At 60.4% G+C, this 17,482-nt stretch overlaps 1 protein-coding gene across 1 annotated transcript in view; it reads left to right on the forward strand.

Annotated features, from left to right (window-relative positions):
• The window catches only part of HDAC4 (histone deacetylase 4), a 318,469-nt gene that overhangs the window by 175,445 nt on the left and 125,542 nt on the right, over positions 1-17,482 (forward strand). Inside the window, exon 4 of the mRNA XM_027773229.1 lies at positions 11,499-11,743. Within this exon, the coding sequence (XP_027629030.1) occupies positions 11,499-11,743 (245 nt within the window). The remainder of the gene's footprint in view (positions 1-11,498; positions 11,744-17,482) is intronic.

Raw genomic sequence — 17,482 nt, forward strand, 5'->3', positions numbered from 1 at the left:
GTGTGGGGGGGTGGGGATAGGCAGCATACGCCGTTGGTAGCGGTTACAGGAATGCTGCCCCTGCCTTAGTCCCCATTGTGCTGCTGAGGGAGATACTTGAGCCTGGATGGCCCGCAAAGAATGGAGGTCTGACTCACAGCTCTGGTGACTGGGAAACCCCAACACGTGGGCCTGACGTTCGGCTGTGGCATCACCATGCGGCCGACCAGGAGGAGGGGGGTGGCGAGAGCAGAGCATGGTCGGTGTCCCCTGGGTGTCTTTCCTGCTCTCTCAAACCCCCAGGAGGCGGTCCTGGGGACCCAGCCTAACCCACCAACCACGGACTTCTTCCCAGAAGCCCCACTGTTGGACACCATGACTTGACCAACTTTTCACCCTCCTAATCTTTGTGACTTTGGGGACACACTCAAGGTAGAGTACCGTGCGCACTCAGGTATCTAAAGCCCATTTCAGGCCCCACCCTCCACTGCCATGCTGTCCCTGAGGGCCTCAGCTCAGCCTCCCACTGCCCCATCTCAGCCACACCAGGTCCCCAAGGGCCTCAGCTGTCTCCCACTGCCCCGTCTCAGCCACACCGGGTCCCTGAGGGCCTCAGCTCAGCCTCCCACCGCCCCATCTCAGCCACACCGGGTCCCCAAGGGCCTCAGCTGTCTCCCACCTCCCCGTCTCAGCCACACCGGGTCTCCGAGGGCCTCAGCTGTCTCCCACTGCCCGGTCTCAGCCACACTGGGTCCCCAAGGGCCTCAGTTCAGCCTCCCACCGCCCCGTCTCGTGTCCCTGGCTGACACCCGTGTTTGGACCACCTCTAGTTCAGCCCCACAGTCGGGTACACGCTCTATGAGTCCACACAGTACGTGGCTAGGTCCATCCTCACCGTCACCACTCCTGCGCCCCTTCCCTCCTGACCTCCTTGAGGGACGTGAAGGGGACCGGCTTCCCTCTGTCCAGAGGACGGACGTCTGGTGAGCCAGGGCTGAGATGGGCCTGCTGCTCTTCCGTCTCCAGGCACCTGAGGTGCACGCAGGGCTGTCTTGATCACAGTCTGCAGGGGCCACAGAATGTGCACTGGAATCCCCCCTGGGCACAGTCACCCTCTCCCACGCCAGGTCTTGCTTCCCCAAGTGTGCACCAGAACCACCCACCGGGTGCAGTCACCAGCAGCCTCAGACTCTCCGTCGGCGTCGACTGGCAGGCACAGCAGTTCTGAGAGCACAGTGGCTGGCCTCGCCTGACTCCAGTCGGAACGTGAAGCTCCGTGAAGCCACCTCACGTGGGGCGGCCCAGGCTCGTGTCCTGAGACCTCTCTAGACACTGGGTGCCTGTGTGCTGTGACCCTCGCTAACTAAGGGGAGGGTGCATGTCTGTCTGTCTTTACTACTCATGAAAAAAAATAACAAATTTTCTATCAGGCCAATAGGTGGTCTGGTGGTTAAGGCCTAGATTCCCACATGGCTGACCACAGTTTGAGTACTGGAACCAGTGGCTCGAAAATCACACCAGGCACCCGTGCATGTGTGCCTAAATTCCCCAGGAGGAGAATGGAGAAGGGATTGTGGCATACTCATCCCTCCTAGGGGGTGACTTCTTACTTCCCTTCTCTCTGTCTCTGTCTCTCTTTGGTGAGCACATGCGCCCTATGGCACAAACCTTCAAAAAACAGATTCTCGGGAACCAGCAGTTAGCATAATGGCTATGTTGCTGGACTCCCACGTAGTTGACCGCGGTTCACGTCCCAGACCCAGTGGCTTAAAACTCACTCCGGACGCGTGTGCGTGCATGCCCAAGATCCCGAGAGGAGAATGGAGGAGAAGGGATTGCGGCGTGACCGTCCCCCCTGGGGGGTGATTTCTCACTTTCTGTTTCTCTGTCTCTCTCTGTCTGTCTGGTGAGTGCACACGCCCTATAGCAAAAACCTCTCCAAAAAAAAATAGATTCTCTTTCGCCTAGCAATCCCACCACTGTGCTAACACCATGCAGCAACTGCGCGGTTCAAGGCCCAGGCCTAGCAGCTTGGAAATCAAGTGTTTGTGCATACCCGATGGAGGACAAGGGACTGCAGCACGGCCGTCCCCGGGGGTTCCCTGGTGGGCACACACGCCCTGTAGCAGAATCTAAAATCGAAAGGCGTCCTGTGTATGCAGCAGCAGCATCTCACGTGGCATTGTACGTGGCATCTCACGCTCCTCGAGTGCATCTTCCTCTGCTGTTTGACGTCAGCCCGTGCTGCTTTGCTCGTGGTCCATCGCGGGCCACGATGTGGGGGTGGAAGATGGGGCTTTGCTTCATTTAGGTTTTTGCCACAGGGCGCGCATGCTCGCTGGAGAAAGGCAGAGCGACAGAGAGAAAGTGAGAAATCACCCCCACGGAGGATGGCCACGCATAATGCATTCTCCTCCATTCTTGTTTTCGAATTTTGGGCACGTACACACATGCACCCAGGATTTAGGGCACTCACGCACATGTGCCTGGCATGCGTTTTAAGCCACTGGGTCTGGGACTCAAATTGCTGTTGGCCTTGTGGGAGTCCAGGCCTTACCCACCCCACCTGCAGGCCCCGGAAGACAGCGATACTGACCATCTTGGCCCTGTGTTGTGCTACACTCCAGTGTGTGTCTTAGTTTTTAACATAATAGTTTGAAAAGTAAAGAAAATTAAAAACAGAGCTTATAGCATAAGGATGAAAAGAAAAATTATTTTTGTTTGGTTATATAATGTTTGTGCTTTTGAGCTGAACGTTATTACAGACAAAAAATGCGCAGAGCTTTACAAGGTAAAAAGAGTAAGTTAGGGTTGATTTATTACCGTGGATAGAAAAATGCTTTCTCGGAACGGTAGCACAGCCTGGGCCACCCCCGCGGCCCAGTGGTTCAAAGAGCTGGGTCGCAACGGTTGGCAGTGCAGCTTGCATCCCAGCTGCAGTGGCTCGAACACACACCAAGTACCCAGGCGGGCATGGCCCAGATCCCACCAGGTGCAGAAATGGGGGAGAAGGGTTGTAGTGTGGGCATGCCCCACTGGAGGGTGCTCTCTCCCGCTCCCTCACATGCCATCTGGCAAAAATAAAAAGCATGCAGTAGCAAGTTTTGCGTAGCCCGCGTGTCCAGTGTCTGCGAGGTCTGCAGCAGCGTGCAGTACTGCCTGAGGCCCTCACGGCCTTTCCTCACTGGAACCTCGAGTGAACCTGCGGGCCCCGCTTGGGGCCAAGGTCTGCCAGGCCACACCGTCTCTTAGCCCCGAGGCTCATCCTTCCGGCCCCTTTCCCGGCCTGGCCGTGGGGAGACCATCCTGGGCACATACATGCACACACCCAGGTTCCCCACCGCAGCCAGCATGGGCATGCCGTGAGGCTGCAGGCCGGGGCACTGACCACGGCAGGGCCAGCGGCCGGGTTCCCGGTGGTCGCCGTGTCGGGGCCACTTAGCGACGCGCCTTCCCGAGGTGTCTGCGGTGCCAGCGCCATGCCCACGTGTAGTCCTTTACGTCTCGACTCCAGTGGGAGCAAAGGGCCGAGGCCAAGGCCGAGGCCTCCTCTCAGGCCTCAGAGTTTTCCTTCTCACTTTGTTCTTAGAGATTTTTGCTAGGGCACTAGCGCTTACCAGGGAGGCAGAGACAGAAATCACCCCCTGGGAGAGGACCCTGCCGATGTCCCTTCTCCACCATCTCTTCTTGGGATTTTGGGCACACACGTGCTCCTGGCCTGGGTTTTAGGCTGCCGAGTCCGGGACTCAAACCAAGGTCGACTCTGCGGGAGTGCAGCGACGTGACCGTTACGCCACCTGCTGGCTGCTCTTCTCACTTGTCAAGCACAGGTAAATGGCGCTGTGCGGCTGTAAATACTCCTTTGGTGTCGCAGACAGCAGCCCAGCGAGCCCAGAGGCGTGAGTGGCCGCGCTCAGCACGAGGAGCCAACCTCCTGGGACATTCTCTGCGGGGTGTTCTTATGTCTGTACGTGCACAAGTCCACCCTCTCCACCCAGTCAGGGTCACCCATCCCACCCAGACCACGTCAGGACGTGCCGTGAGTAGAATCCGCTGCCGCCCAGCCCCGATGACGGCCCCTGGCCGCAGGCTCCCAGATGCAGCCCCGTGTCCCCACTCGCTCGCTCTGGAGTTGGCAGAAAGTCCCCAAAGCGTGCACTGCCTAGCCCAGCCCAGTGACGGCGCCCACGCCACACGTGCCGCGGTCTCTAAACAGCATTTCCCACAAGCCCCACGTAGGGCCAGGGAAGAACGAGAAGAGCCTGACAACCCAGCAGGGTATGGGGCCGCCCGGAGGACCATCGTTTGCAGGCCTCAGGAGCAGCCCGAGGGCCCGCCACCAGGGCCAGGACTGCGCATTTGTCAGCTGTCCGCAGTGGGCTCGGCCCATTAGGACATTGGCAGACAAGACCCTCCTCACTTGCAGGGAGCGCCTTAAAGCGGACAGTCTCTGCGGGTCACTGCAAACCAGGTGTGCGAGAGCTCCAGACAAAGGCGTCCTGTCCTGCTGGGCTTCCCGGGGAGAAAGCTGAGGTCAGCTAGACGCGGGACAGGCGTGCTCGAACCGCAGCTGTGCTGGCCCTCCATGTGACAGGAGGGCTCGGCGCCACACAGACGCTGGTCCGCCAGGCCCCGCTCTGCTCTGTCTGTCCTCCCTCCATCCACGGTCCTCCCCCCGGCCACCCTGTCTCTTCGCCTTCGGGCAGGGGCACTCATGTTTCCACACGTTGCCAGATAAAGGAAGAGAATGGAGCGTCTGCCTTTTCTTTCCTTTCAACTGTGACAGTGGCAGGGTAGTTGAGCGGATCTTTTCTCTGGTGGAAATTGTCCCACTGACCAAGGAGGGCGATGTGGTCGGAGGAGCTCCGTGCATAGTCCCAGCGATCGAGGCGCAGCCCTCGCTGGTGCTGATGGCAAAGGCCTTGCCGCACCCAAGCAGGCCTCCAGACCAGACTCCCGGGTACAGGCAGGCAGAGGCAGGGCACCACCGCCATCGTAGGCTCCGCAGGACAGAGGTCCCGGTGCCTTCCGCTGACGCCTTGCAGGGGCTAGGGGACCTTAAACACGGGAGGTAGACCAGCTCCTCGGCTACTCGGTGCTCAGACCTGATCTGGGTCTTGATTTGCTCGCCATGTGAAAGCATTCGTGATGCTGTGAAAACGGGCAGAGGGTGGACGTGTGCACTGAGTCGTCCCCACCGTCCTCGGAGGACAGAGGGCGGGCGTGTGCATCGAGTCGTCCCCACCGTTCCTGTCCTCAGAGGGCAGAGATGCCACCTTGTCCAGGAAGGAAGAGTAGGATGTTGAGGGGCCAGGGCCTCTGGGTTCAGCAACCAGATGTGTCTGTTAGAGCATATAGCAGAAACCATGAACGAGTTCAGAAAAAGGCAGAGCAGTCACTTCAGGAAATCTGTGAGGATGAGCAGAAGACAAGACAAAAAGATGGGACGAGATGGAAAGAAGGTTGGAGAATTGCTCCAGGAGCTGTCCATCTATGCCGAAGGGAGGCCGTCCTCAGTGGATTTAGTCAGGAAAGCGTACCAGGGCCACGCCATGAGCTGCCACATCGCAGGGGTCTGCCGACTGCCCAAGGGTGAAGGAAGGGCTTCAGTGACCACGGAGCTTTGTGATCCAGGACATGGGGAAGAGAACACGATCTTCCAGACCTATGGGGAGAGGTCAAGTCACACACAAAGGGTCCAGCTCAGAACGCAGCCACGGCCCCATGTGGAATAGTGGCCTCTGGCCCTGAGGAAATGGGAGAGCCAGAAGCGTGTGCCCAGCCAAGCGCTGCGTGGTGGGGAAATGCATGCTTCAGACATGCAGTACCTCTTGCGCTCCCGTCGCCGAGGCTGGGGCTGGGGGAGCCTGAGTTCCCGGACCGAGGGGACAGAGTGAGAAAGTTGAGTGTGGGAGGGGAGCGCGAACCTGGGGATGTTCCGCACATCTGGATGGCAGCTGCGCGGGGCCGGGGGCCACCTGGCCAACGTGGCACAGTTGGCCTTCTGAGGCAGGTGTGTCCATGGCTAGCCTCACCAAACTGCCCCTGCTGCTGCCTTAACCTGAGGATGAGGGCCCAGGTGAGCCCTCCAGGCCCACCCTTCTTACCCGTGGCCCTGGCTCTCCTCTGCTCCAAGGCTGCCATCACCTGACGCCCCTTCCCCAGGGCGTCTCCTCGGCTCACCAGCACGGTGGGCCCTGGGGGAGGCAGGGTGGCCCATGGGCGGAGGGTGCCCTGGGTCCCACCTGGGAGGCGTCAGCCCTATTGACAGGACCACCTTTCCTGTTGCGGCAGCCTGCTGGGCCTCCCCTGGGTTGTGCACAGCCTCACCCCAAGACACTCTTCTCAGCTGTCCCAAGGCTGAAGATGGATCCGTGCTCAAGACTGTCCTGTCCCAGGCCCTTCGGCGCCTTCTTCCGCCGCCTCTGTGCTCGCCTCCTCCGGGGTGCTCCTGGGCTGTGTGCTCCAGTACGTAGGTGCCGTGTGCAGAGGGGAGAACAAGAGCGATTTTGCAGAGCCTGGTGTGTTGGGTGGGGCGGCAGTGGCAGCGGGGTCCTGGGTCTCAGAGGTGGCGGCGTGCCAGTGTTGGCATGGGGACCCTCTTCTGACTTGGCACACGCGCTCCTCAGCCTGGGTGACGCAGCTCCCAGTGGAAGAAGAAAGTGTTTGTCAGGAGCCAGCATTTCCGACCCCCGCCCCAGCAAAATGTCAGCGCAGACACTGCGGCTGCACAGCTGGGGTCTATTCTCCGGGACGACAGTGCGTCATTCTCTGCTCCGAGGGCCCGGCCGGCCGTCTGGGAATAAGGGCTGCTTTTCACTGCATGGCCAGAGCGCGCGATGGCCAGGCGGTGTCCTAACAGGGGACTCCGATTCGTGTCATGGGACGTCAGTTCCTTTCCGATCGTTCACGCTGACAAGACGGGGGCCCCCCACGCAGACGTGCCAGGCTGCGTGGGCACTGAATGTGGCTTTGTGTGCGCTGGCGTCACAGCCGACTCCAGACGCGCTTCCGCAGGCATGCCCAGGAGGGGAGCCGCCCGGTGGGCCGCTGTGACCCTGCAGGCCCTTCTGTGGCCCCACATCCTGTGAGGGGGAAGGCCTTACTGTTTGCCACTGGGGCTCTTTGGGTCAGAGGCTGCAGCAGCTGCTGGGGACTCGCAGTACGCCCAGTGGGCTTTGGTGCAGAGATAGGACAAGTCGTGTGTGATGCACTTGCCAGCGTGGCCAACGAGTGACAGGGGACTGCAATGCTCACCTCCACAGCCCGGCCACGCTGCCCAGCTGGCTCCCAATGTGTCACGAGGAGCGAGCAGAGGCCGGCTGGCTTAGGCCCCACAGGGTCATTCCCGGGAGGGTGGCAGTCTGTGGGTGTCCTGAGGGCAGCTGGCCAGAGCAGCTCCCGGCACGTCTGCAGCTGATGTGGGGGCCGGGCTGCCCGGAAGGCCATGCGAAACCTAGGCCAGGGCCTCCAGGCTGTGTGCACTGAGAGAGACTCAGGCTGATCCCATTCTCCGTGAACTTCTCAAAGTCCTCTCCTGGGGCTTCTCTGCTTGTGGCTCTAAAGCACGCTTCCAGCAGTAAGGCAGGGCAGCGTGCCCTCCTCCTGCAGGGACAGCGGGGTGGCCACACCAGGGAACCCCGCACCCGCTGACACTCCCTGTCTGCCCCACGGTGCGGGCTCGCTGGGTCCTACGGTGCCAGCGCAGTGCAGCTCGCTGGACCCTGACTCTTCGCTGTCCTTGGAGGGTCGTAGAGGAGTGGCTGGGGGGGGGGGGATGTCTCATCGGCACCCCAACCTCAGGCTTCACCAGCCGCGTCCAGCATGGTTGCCCTGGTGGGCAGCATCAGGGGCTGGCCTGGGCACCTGCCTCGCTCTGCTGTGGGCCGGGGGACGCCCAGCCGGTCCCGGTGCCATCTCGTCTGCGAAGTTGAAGAGACGGCCTGGACAGAGCTGTGGCCTTTCACGTTAGCGCCACGCACACAGCAAGTCCAGGACTGGGCCTGCGGGGCAAGGAGGGTCGTCCAGGTGCAGAGAGGGACGCCTGCAGGGAGGTGGTGCCCTCACTGTGGTCACACACCTCTGACCGTGCCAGGCCCCGCCACCCCGGCTCCCGTCGCTGTGCAGACGGATGTCCGTGATTTGGAGAAAGTTCACGATCTCCAACACAGTTCAGATGATTGCCTTGGGCCAGCAGGTGCATGGTGGCTGTGTGCTGGACTCCCCATGGCCGCCGTGGTGGTAGCCCTGGACCCGGCAGCTCACTGTCTGTCTCTGCCTCTCTCTGTGCAACACTTTTGCCCTATAACAAATTTTAAAATAATAATAAGTAAAATTAAAAATATATATTGTCTCAGGAATTAAAGCATGAGTGAATTAGATAAAAAAGGAAGTTGTACATTAAAAAAAAAAAAAAAAAAAAGATTCCCCCAGCCCCCTCACTCCTAGGCCGCCTGAGTCTGTAGAGCCGAGGTGAGCCCAGTGTGAGCGGGGTCCACGAGCAGTCCCTGCCTCCCTCTGTGCGAGCACGTCTGCTCTCTGCCTGCGTGTCACTGCTGGTGGTGTCCAGCCCTCGGGCCCTGTGTCTCCTGACCTTCCCAGGTGGTGGAGCACTCGGGGGGGGTGAGGCTGTGCAGTGACTCGAGACCGCACTCGTGCCTTCCTGCCAGGACTTGGGCCACGCGTGGACTCATGTGTCTTTGTACGAAGTTCTGATTCCGGACTCTGGGACGTCTCAGAAGAGTCGGCATAAGGACAGTTGGCCTCGGCTTCCGTGTGCTGGGCGTGGAGCCCTGCACTCCTACAACGCATGCTTCTTCCCATCCCGCCCCTTGCCGCCCTCCTGCCTGAGCAGACACGGGGTGCTGTGAGCTGCCAAGCTCCACAGCTCTGCCCCCGTGGCTCTCCCCTACCCATTCCCAGCTGGTCCTTACTCATGTGGCCCTGTGTGTCCCGACGCAGGGACCATCCCTCAGCCCCTGCCCTTTGCCGCCTGCTGGCTGCACTGGGACCGGGCCCTGCAGCACCCCACGAGTTTCCTCTGTAACAGGGGAAGTGTTAAAGAAGTGCTTGACCTGTGGTACCATTGAAAATGGGAAGGGTTCCTTGGAAGGTGTCCATGGGCTGGCGTGTGGTGCGGTGCTAGCCCAGTGGCATTGCTCTGCAACGAGAAGGCCAGTGGGAAGGTCTGGGTTCGCATCCCAGAACCTCCCCGTACACACCAGGCACATGTGTGCCCACGATCCTATGCTGGCCTAGCTGGGGGAGTGTCCCGGTGTCAAAGGTGAAGGCCCTGTAGACACATCACGGGCGTGTGTTTCTCAGAAATACTCGCGTGCGAGGCGTGTGCTGGGCCTCCTGCACACTTTCTTCCCTCCAGGGGTGCCGGCTCCGTCCTTCCCTGCAGCTTTTCCTGTCTCCCTGATGCTTCTCGACACACGAAATGAAGCAAGTGTGGGGAGGCACTGTCGGTTCACCCGGCGCCGACGGCCATGTCCATGCTGCCGAATCTCAGCCATGGGACCAGCACGAAGGGAGGGCACAGGGCAGCCTTCCGCAGTGTCTGCGTGGCGGGTCGGGGAGCCTGTCTGGCCTGCCCTCGCCCCGGCCCTGAGCCTGGTCTGGCACACCGTGTAGATGCTTCGTACGTGATACCGAATCACAGGCCGTTAGCCCGTCCAGCCCAGCCTGGCTGGGAGCGTTCTGCCGTGCGTCTGCGGAGCTGGGACTCTGCTTGCGCTCCCCTGACGTGGGAGAGGGCGCAGAGACTCTGCCAGTGCCTATCAGCTTGAGAGGGGGTGCTGGCTGGTTCTGCGCCTTGGTAGCCAGTGGAGCACCGAGGGCGGGATCGAGACCAGGAATTTTCTATTGTCTTCTGGGTTGTCCTGTTTCTTCCTTCTCTGTCTCAGGACATGGCTTTTGTTCACGTCCACGTGCCTTTCAGGTCCTGTAGACTGCCCACCCACCCCAGCCCAGTCCTGGGATGTTCTAGGGGCAAGAGGGCCAGGTCAGGACCCAGGGATGGGCTGCTTGTGTCAAGGGGAGTCGTGACCTCTGAGAGCCCCTCAACTCCCGGCTTCCTCGTGGACCCTGTCCTGCACCCACAGGCCTGGTGGCCACCGTAGTGGAGAGTGCCCAGGCTCAGAGGGGCAGGCGATGTCCTGGCTCCCAGGGACTGAGCTGCAGCCCTGAGATTTAGCCAGAGCTCTGGGCAAAGCCAAGGCCTCTGGAGGGCGTCTTGTACCCTCGCCTTATTGGAAGCCCTGGTCCCAGGACCAGGGTCTCCAGGACTGGAGCTGGCTGGGGACTTGCCGCCTGGGTGATGACACAACTGCCTGCCCTGAGGATCAGCTGTCACTTGTTGGCAGCTTGGCCTGAGTCAGCGGCCCGTGAGACCATGGAGCTGTCCCTCCTAGGAGTGAGGGTAGGTGGGGGCTGGTTCTGTGTCTTCAGCACCTGGGGTGGAGGCCTGAGGGTGCGGCTCAACCCAGGGCACGCAGGCAGGCCACTCTCAGGCACATGGGTGCTGGCCGAGGGGCCAAGGCTGGTCCTCTTACAGCTACCCCTAAAGCCTGCAGCCCTTCCCGCAGGGAGAGGCTCCCCTCCTCCCCCTGCCCCCAGCCCAATGCCTGTTGTGATGAAGAAGTGAGACCAGGGCAGGTTTAGGACACTTTTGGAAGGGGAGGGCCTGCAGCAGAGGGGACAGCGTGGAGGACAGTGGCTGGCCGGGCTCCCCATGCACTCAGTGTCGTGTCTGCAGCACCCCCACTGACAGGTACATCCGGTGTTGGGACCACGCACGCTGCCATGACTGGGCAAGGGCTGCCCGTCATGTGCTGTTCGGTACACAGACCCGTCCTCGGGGCGCACACGTCGGGCAGTCTGTGCCGTCCAGGTTTAGGCTGACCTTTCTCCGTCTTCTCCCTCCGATCCGCTGTGCATCTGTGAGGAACGGTTAAGATGGATGCCGTTTCTCTTGCTAATGAACCACTCTCCCCTGGGAGCACATGAGGGCAGCGCAGGCACCTGCTCCATAGTGAGGTGGAGCCCGTGCTCTGAAGAGCACCGCGCTGCAGGCCCAAGCACTGAGGGCCCTGGCCGGGTAAACATGTTTTCCAGGAGGGCACTCGTTTCTCCATGGCAACAGGCTCTCAGTCTGGAGTGCCTTTCTGGACCATCCCGGGGCACACACTGTTCTGGGGCTCATACACACAGGCTGGGGTGGGATGGGAACAGGCCGCCTGCCCGCCGAAGCCTGGCACGGAGCCCTCTCCTTGCAGGGTAGAGCTGCCCTCTTCCCTCGCTCTTCAGCTCTGAACTGATGTCAGGCAGGCTGGCAGGCCTGTCCGTGTCCTGTCCTTGAGGGGCGGCATGGACACCCCGGTCTACCCTCACAATCTGAGCGAAGCCCCCAGGGACCTGTGGGTTCTCACTGGAGCTGTCGAGCGAGTGGGACAGAGGCTGGGCAGTCGGGACCCTGGTGGGCTGTGCTGACCGTGGGCCGTCTGCTCTCTCCACAGTGGACGTGGCCACGGCACGGCCTCTGCAGGTGGCCCCCTCGGCAGTGCCCATGGACCTGCGCCTGGACCACCAGTTCTCGCTGCCCGTGGCTGAGCCAGCCCTGCGCGAGCAGCAGCTGCAGCAGGAGCTCCTGGCCCTCAAGCAGAAGCAGCAGATCCAGAGGCAGATCCTCATCGCCGAGTTCCAGCGGCAGCACGAGCAGCTGTCACGGCAGCACGAGGCCCAGCTGCATGAGCACATCAAGGTGAGCTGCGGCTGCTCCTGCCACCCCAGAGGCCTCTGGGAGCTGCCCGGGTCCTGGCCTTCCACCTGCTGCTGCCCCAGAGGCCTCTGGGCTGTTGCCCAGGGAGTCCTGGCTGTGCTGTGGCACCAGCTGAGGAGCCTGCTGTGGATAGGGTGGGCAGCACCAGAAGGTCTTGGCAGAGGCGTGTTTAAAATGGGACATCTTTATGCCTAAGGTGTTCGAGACGTGTTCCCAGATGCAGAAATGTACGACTGAAGAAGCACCAAATAGCAGTGACCAAAAATGGGTCATTTTTGTTTTTACCTTCTTGGGACTTTTCTCTTTTCTGTTTTTCCCATGGACCTTTGAGAATTGGAAAATGATAATACTTTAAATGAAATAGGAAAAAAAATACTAAGTTTTTGTACTTATTCTCTACGAATATTTAATCTGCTTGCTAATTGTAGAATTAAGTAAACTGGAAAGAGACTTGCACTGGGCTCCACGGGGCACTTAGCGGGCTGTAACGCCGTCCTCGAGTGCAGTGTGCCCGTGTTCAGAATCCGAGGCGACACTGTCCAGGAAGCGTGCATGGTCGTGCCACAGGCGTGCAGCTCACTCTGAGTCCCAGCAATGAGCCCACAAGACAGGTTGTGTCAGGCACCTCCTGCCGTGGAATAAGATTGCCCCATCCTCAGCTCAATGCCACCAACATATGTCACCTGCAGTCCCCAGGGACAGCTTAGCAGGTGCTTCCGACGGGGTCCCCGCTAGGCTATGGTCAGTCTCAGTAAGTCTACAGCCCTGTCCTTGGTATTGGCCGGACCAAGGCCGGAGGGTCTGCTCTGTGCTCACTGCTGTGGGCGTGGCAGGGCGCCATCAGACACTCAGCACAGCAACTGGCTTCCCCAGGACCACGGCAGATGCCCCAGCAGACCCTGGCAATGGCCTAACTACCGCCGCTTCTGCCTCACCCTGCAGTGACGCAGGGCAGCCCAGTACACCGTGGGGAGGGCACGATGGAAGGGAGCATCGGGACTCGTGAGAGCCTGGCTGACGAACAGTAGCATGAATTTTTTTTTTTTTTTGAGAGATTTTCACTGTAGGGCACGTGCGCTCGCCAGAGAGAGAGAGAGACATAGAGACAGAAAGCGAGAAATCACCCCCCATGGGGGATGGTCACGCCACAATCCCTTCTCCTCCATTCTCCTCTCAGGATCTTGGGCACCCCCGCACATGCGCCCTGCGTGAGTTTTAAGCCACCGGGTCCGGGACGCGAACCGCGGTCGACTACGTGGGAATCCAGTGACATAGCCATTACGCTAACTGCTGGTTCCCCAGTAGCATGAACTTTAACAGGTTCGGTTTATCCATGTTTCTGAAGTAGTATTTCCACATGTGACAGTATAAAAAGTTAGAAATGAGATTCTCGGTATTCTCTTGTTCCTCCCGAGTCCTGGAGAATGCTGGGGAGCAGACAGCCAGGGCCTGTCCCCACTGCCCCAGCCGCCTCTCAAGCCACTCGCAGCCGGCAGCTGCTGTGCTGGACGGCGCAGGTGTGCGGACGAAACCCAGCCTCTGTTTCCTGCTGCTCCGATGAGCTGTGTCTCCACAGACTCTTCCTGTGGGTAGGCTCCGCCAGAGCCCCCAAGACGGTGCCTGCACCAGCCGTTAGAGTGCCCGCTGGCGGTGCACAGTGGTGGCGTGGAGCCCTCGGCCCTGTCCTGGCGAGGCCTTCGACTCCAGGAGCCCAGGCGTCCCTCCTTGGATGTGTGAGGCACCGTGTTCCAAGCGTGGTGAGCAGTCGCCATTGGAGGCCTAGGGTAGCCTAGACCCACTCTGTCCGTGGACTTGGCAGCTGGGAAGCTGGGTCTCGGTGCTGGGAGTTCCATGCTGGTGTCTGTTGTGATGGGTCGCGGTGTCTGCTGCTGCCTTTCACTCTCGGGTCTGGGGTGGGTGGTTGTGGCCCCGTGGTGCCATGCCTTTCCATGTACACCCTCCCAGCTGGCGGGACGAGGCAGAGACGCCGCTGGACAGTCATGCGGGGTGCTGCACTCTGTCATGGACAGGCCAGGCCCTCCTCCTGCAGAGGGCTCCAGCCACGGCAGCGGGCTGTGGCCTCTGGGCTCGTCCCTTGGGGTGCCTGCAGCCCCACGGCGGCCGAGAGCGGCCCTCATGGCCACTTGCTCTAGTTAGCTTCCCAGCCGCGACTTCTCGCTCCATGACTCCAAACGGTAACTGATAAAATAATAGCCTGGCTGGCCCTGCACTGCGGAGGGAGGAGGCCACACAGAGGCCAGACTTCACACGGCCAGTGAGGGTTCGAGTCTTGCCTTCAGTGGCTTTGAAAAGCACCCCAGGCATCCCCATGGGTGCCTAGGATCCTGACGAGACAGAAAGTGGGTAGAGAGGACGGCAGCGTGAGCGGCCCACGTCTCTGGCCTGTTATGTGTCAATTGAATTTATATCTTTTACAAGAAAAACAATAACTGAGAAACCAGCAAGAATCAAGGAGACCCTTGAGTCAGGGTCAGTGTAGCTGAGGGCAGTGCCAACCGGCCCCACCAGCCTGGTCCAGTGTCGCCCCCTCCACCCCGGTGTGGGGGCTTCAGGAGTGTGCATTGCTCTTTGTGCTGCGGAGAAGCACCCTGCCCTGCTCCACAGGCTGCACCAGTGGGGCCTGGAGAGTTCACGTCCGCGGTGCCTGACTTCCCCGTCCCCGAGTGATGGGGCAGCCCCTGGGACGTGGCTGCGGAGCTGGTCTCCACGTGGGCTCTCGAAAGCTGCTCAGGGTTACTTCTCCCTTCGCATTTTATTGTTCGCTTTATTTTTCATTAAGTGGAGCTCATAAAAGCCATTCAGGACTGTGGCTGTTGCGCCCCTCTCGTGGGCTGGGATGACGTGTGCTCTTCCCGAGCCGCATGCTGCTGGTGACATTTGCCAGGGTGTTTGTCACACAGGCTTCTTGAGCTCAAAATCTAATTAGTGTCATTAAATCATCAGTGAGTTGAATGAGGTTTTATAATTGAGAAGGGAATAGTTTTTAAACTACGGCTCTAATTGCTGATCTGCGTAAATAAGGCCTGTTAAAGGGTCTCGTGCTCAGCACCGCACTCTGCTTTCCAGACTCCTTGCGGTATGGCCCATTTTCCTTCAAAGCGTGTTTATACCACGAGTGAGGAGGACACCACCATGTCCTGATGCCACCAGCTACCCCGGCAGCAGCCAGCCCTGACTTGGGCACACATAGGCCTGGCGCAGTGTGGACACCCTGGACGTGGACCCAGGATCTTCCCGCATAGACCAGGCTTGCAGTGCACCGTTTCCTGCTGCTGCCCTGACCAGTCCTGCTCAGGGAGGCTTCGAATAGCACGTGCTGTCCTTCCTGGGCTCTCTGCTTCTCTACTCCGAGCGTTTGGGTGTGCATGTGGGATGGGGGGTGAAGGGCTCAGAGGGCGTGGGGCCTGGGGGCTATCTCACCAACTGGATGGCCAGGTAGTTCCGACACTTACCCACGTTCACTGCTTTCAAGGCTAACTGTGTTACTTTTATATTAAAAAAATCTTCATTGAAGAAATAACACATTCCTGGTATTCCCAGTTGGAAGTCATGTGGCATGGGCTCAGGGTGGCAGGTCCAGCCCTCTCTGCTCACCACCTTCATCCTGGGACCAGATCTCCTTGAGGCAGAAGCCAATCTCGTCCTTCCAGTGAGTTCCACGGAGGGATGACCCCGCCCAGGCACGACCTGGTGCCCCTCCCCACCTGCACACACCGCCTGCATGGCCCCTTGTCACGACACCACGATTTAAATCCCCCTTTTGTACAAAAGCAGAGGGACTTCGGCGTGCTAGACTGCATGAGTCCTAGCTGGCGCTGGGCAGCAGCAGGCGCAGGGCCCCGGCCCACTCCGCACGTCAGCCCTGGCTGCCCTCAGACCACTTGCCGGGCTCTCACAGCGTGGAGCCTGTTCGGGGTGTTGGCAGCTGCACGGCTGGCCCTCTGCACCTCTGACCGCCTGCTGGGGAGCACACGATGGCCTGGCTCCCTGGCCTGGCATCGCCAGGCTGTTGGGGCAGGGGCCCACCAGAGGGTGGACGGGGACCAGAGGCACATTGGCTCTGAGGGTTACCCCGAGGAGAGGGCCATGCACACAGAACCAGGGCACCGTTGGCCTCTGCGGGTTCTGGGTCGGACTCCCATCCCTCATCTCTGTCCGTGGACTGCCCTGTGTTTATGGGTTTGGCCCTGTGTTCCGTTGGGTTCTGTTTTTGTATTAGGAACATGTAAGACCTCGTGTCTCCCCCGGGGACGTCCTGCCTTGCGGCTGCGCTCCGTTCATAGGCACCGCCACCCGCTCACCGCCGCCTCGCCCCGGTGCAGCCACACCTTCTCTCGTGGGCACTCCCTCGCTCTGTTCCTGCCACCCCAGGCTCTAACAGCAACCCTGCCATCCAGCCTCCTGGGGGTCTTTGTCCTCGTAGACATTTGGCTCTTTCAAAACACATGGTTTTCCGTCCTCTCCGTGGTCTTTGCGTGGACCCTGGCTGTCTGCAGCCCTCACCTGTTCCTGGGCTGTGGCATCGTCTCCTTAAACCTTCCTCTGGAGCCCCCCAAGGGGCAGAGCCACTGATGGTAAAGGGCCATCGGGAGCAGGAAGGGCCCCAGGCCCCCGGACGCACATGAGCGGGCAGCACCAGGATGTGCTGCACCACGTTCCGGGCAGTGCCGTGGCTGCGCAGCGCGTGGTCAGGATGGATCCCTGACTGTACCGCAATGTCGGGCATTGCTGAGAGGACACATGGGTCTGATGCCGTGAGCTGGGAAAGCTGCTCCCGTTTGAAGTCTGTCCTGTGGTCTCGGGGCACATGAATGTGTGCATCCGGATTCTCAGAGTTTGGCTACTCTCCACGAGCTGGACTCTCGTGAGTCACGCTGGCGTGTACACACCCGCACACCCTCGCTTCCTCCCTGGGTGAGCAGCAGAGCTGCAGTGATGGGGCAGTGGGCCCTTCCTGAGCTCTCCTGGTGGTGGCCACCTGTGCTGGGCACTCTGAAGGTGCCCCCTCACTGGTGCCCACGCCGTACCTACCAGGGCAGCCCGGAGAGGGCCTGCACACCGACCACCTTCCCAGAGACTCGGGTGTACTCGGAAGGAAGGCTTGCGGGACCTGGCCCAGCTGCAGCCTCCACTCCGTCTCCCGTCCTGCTAGCATCCCGTGCCCGCTGCTGTGCGGCTGCTCTGTCGTGGCGTGGGTCTTCCTCGCAGGGGCCCAGGAGCATGTTCTTTCCGCACCATTGTCGGTCGTCACCGGCCTGTCTGTGTACTTGCCGGCAGGTAGCTGCCCGGTGTCCCGTAGCCCTTTATGCTAGTCCAATAAAGGCATAAGGCACAAATGAAACCCAGACAGATCAGAGAAGGCAGCTCGGTGCCTCAGCCTGTCTCCCACTCCGTGCCCAGGCCACATGGCTCCCGGCAAGTGCCAGAGTCCGATGGGCCACCTCCCCCAACACTTGCTCTGCCTTCCGGTTCCCCAAGCTCATCCTGGCTGTTCAGTTGTCCGCATGGATGCCCAGCTCGCTCCCCGTGAGTGCCCCGGGCCCGTCCTAGAGCCTCGAAGCTGCAGCAAATCTCCGTGTCACCCCAGCTGCTGCAATCTGGCGCTGCTGGTCTCTGCCCTGGGCCCGTGGCTCCCCCTGGTGTCTGCTGTCTGCTGGTCTCTGCCCTGGGCCCGTGGCTCCCCCTGGGGGCGGGTGTGCT

The sequence above is a fragment of the Tupaia chinensis genome, unplaced genomic scaffold, assembly GCF_000334495.1.
Source record: "Tupaia chinensis unplaced genomic scaffold, TupChi_1.0 Scaffold000332_1, whole genome shotgun sequence".
Classification (NCBI taxonomy): Eukaryota; Metazoa; Chordata; class Mammalia; order Scandentia; family Tupaiidae; genus Tupaia; species Tupaia belangeri.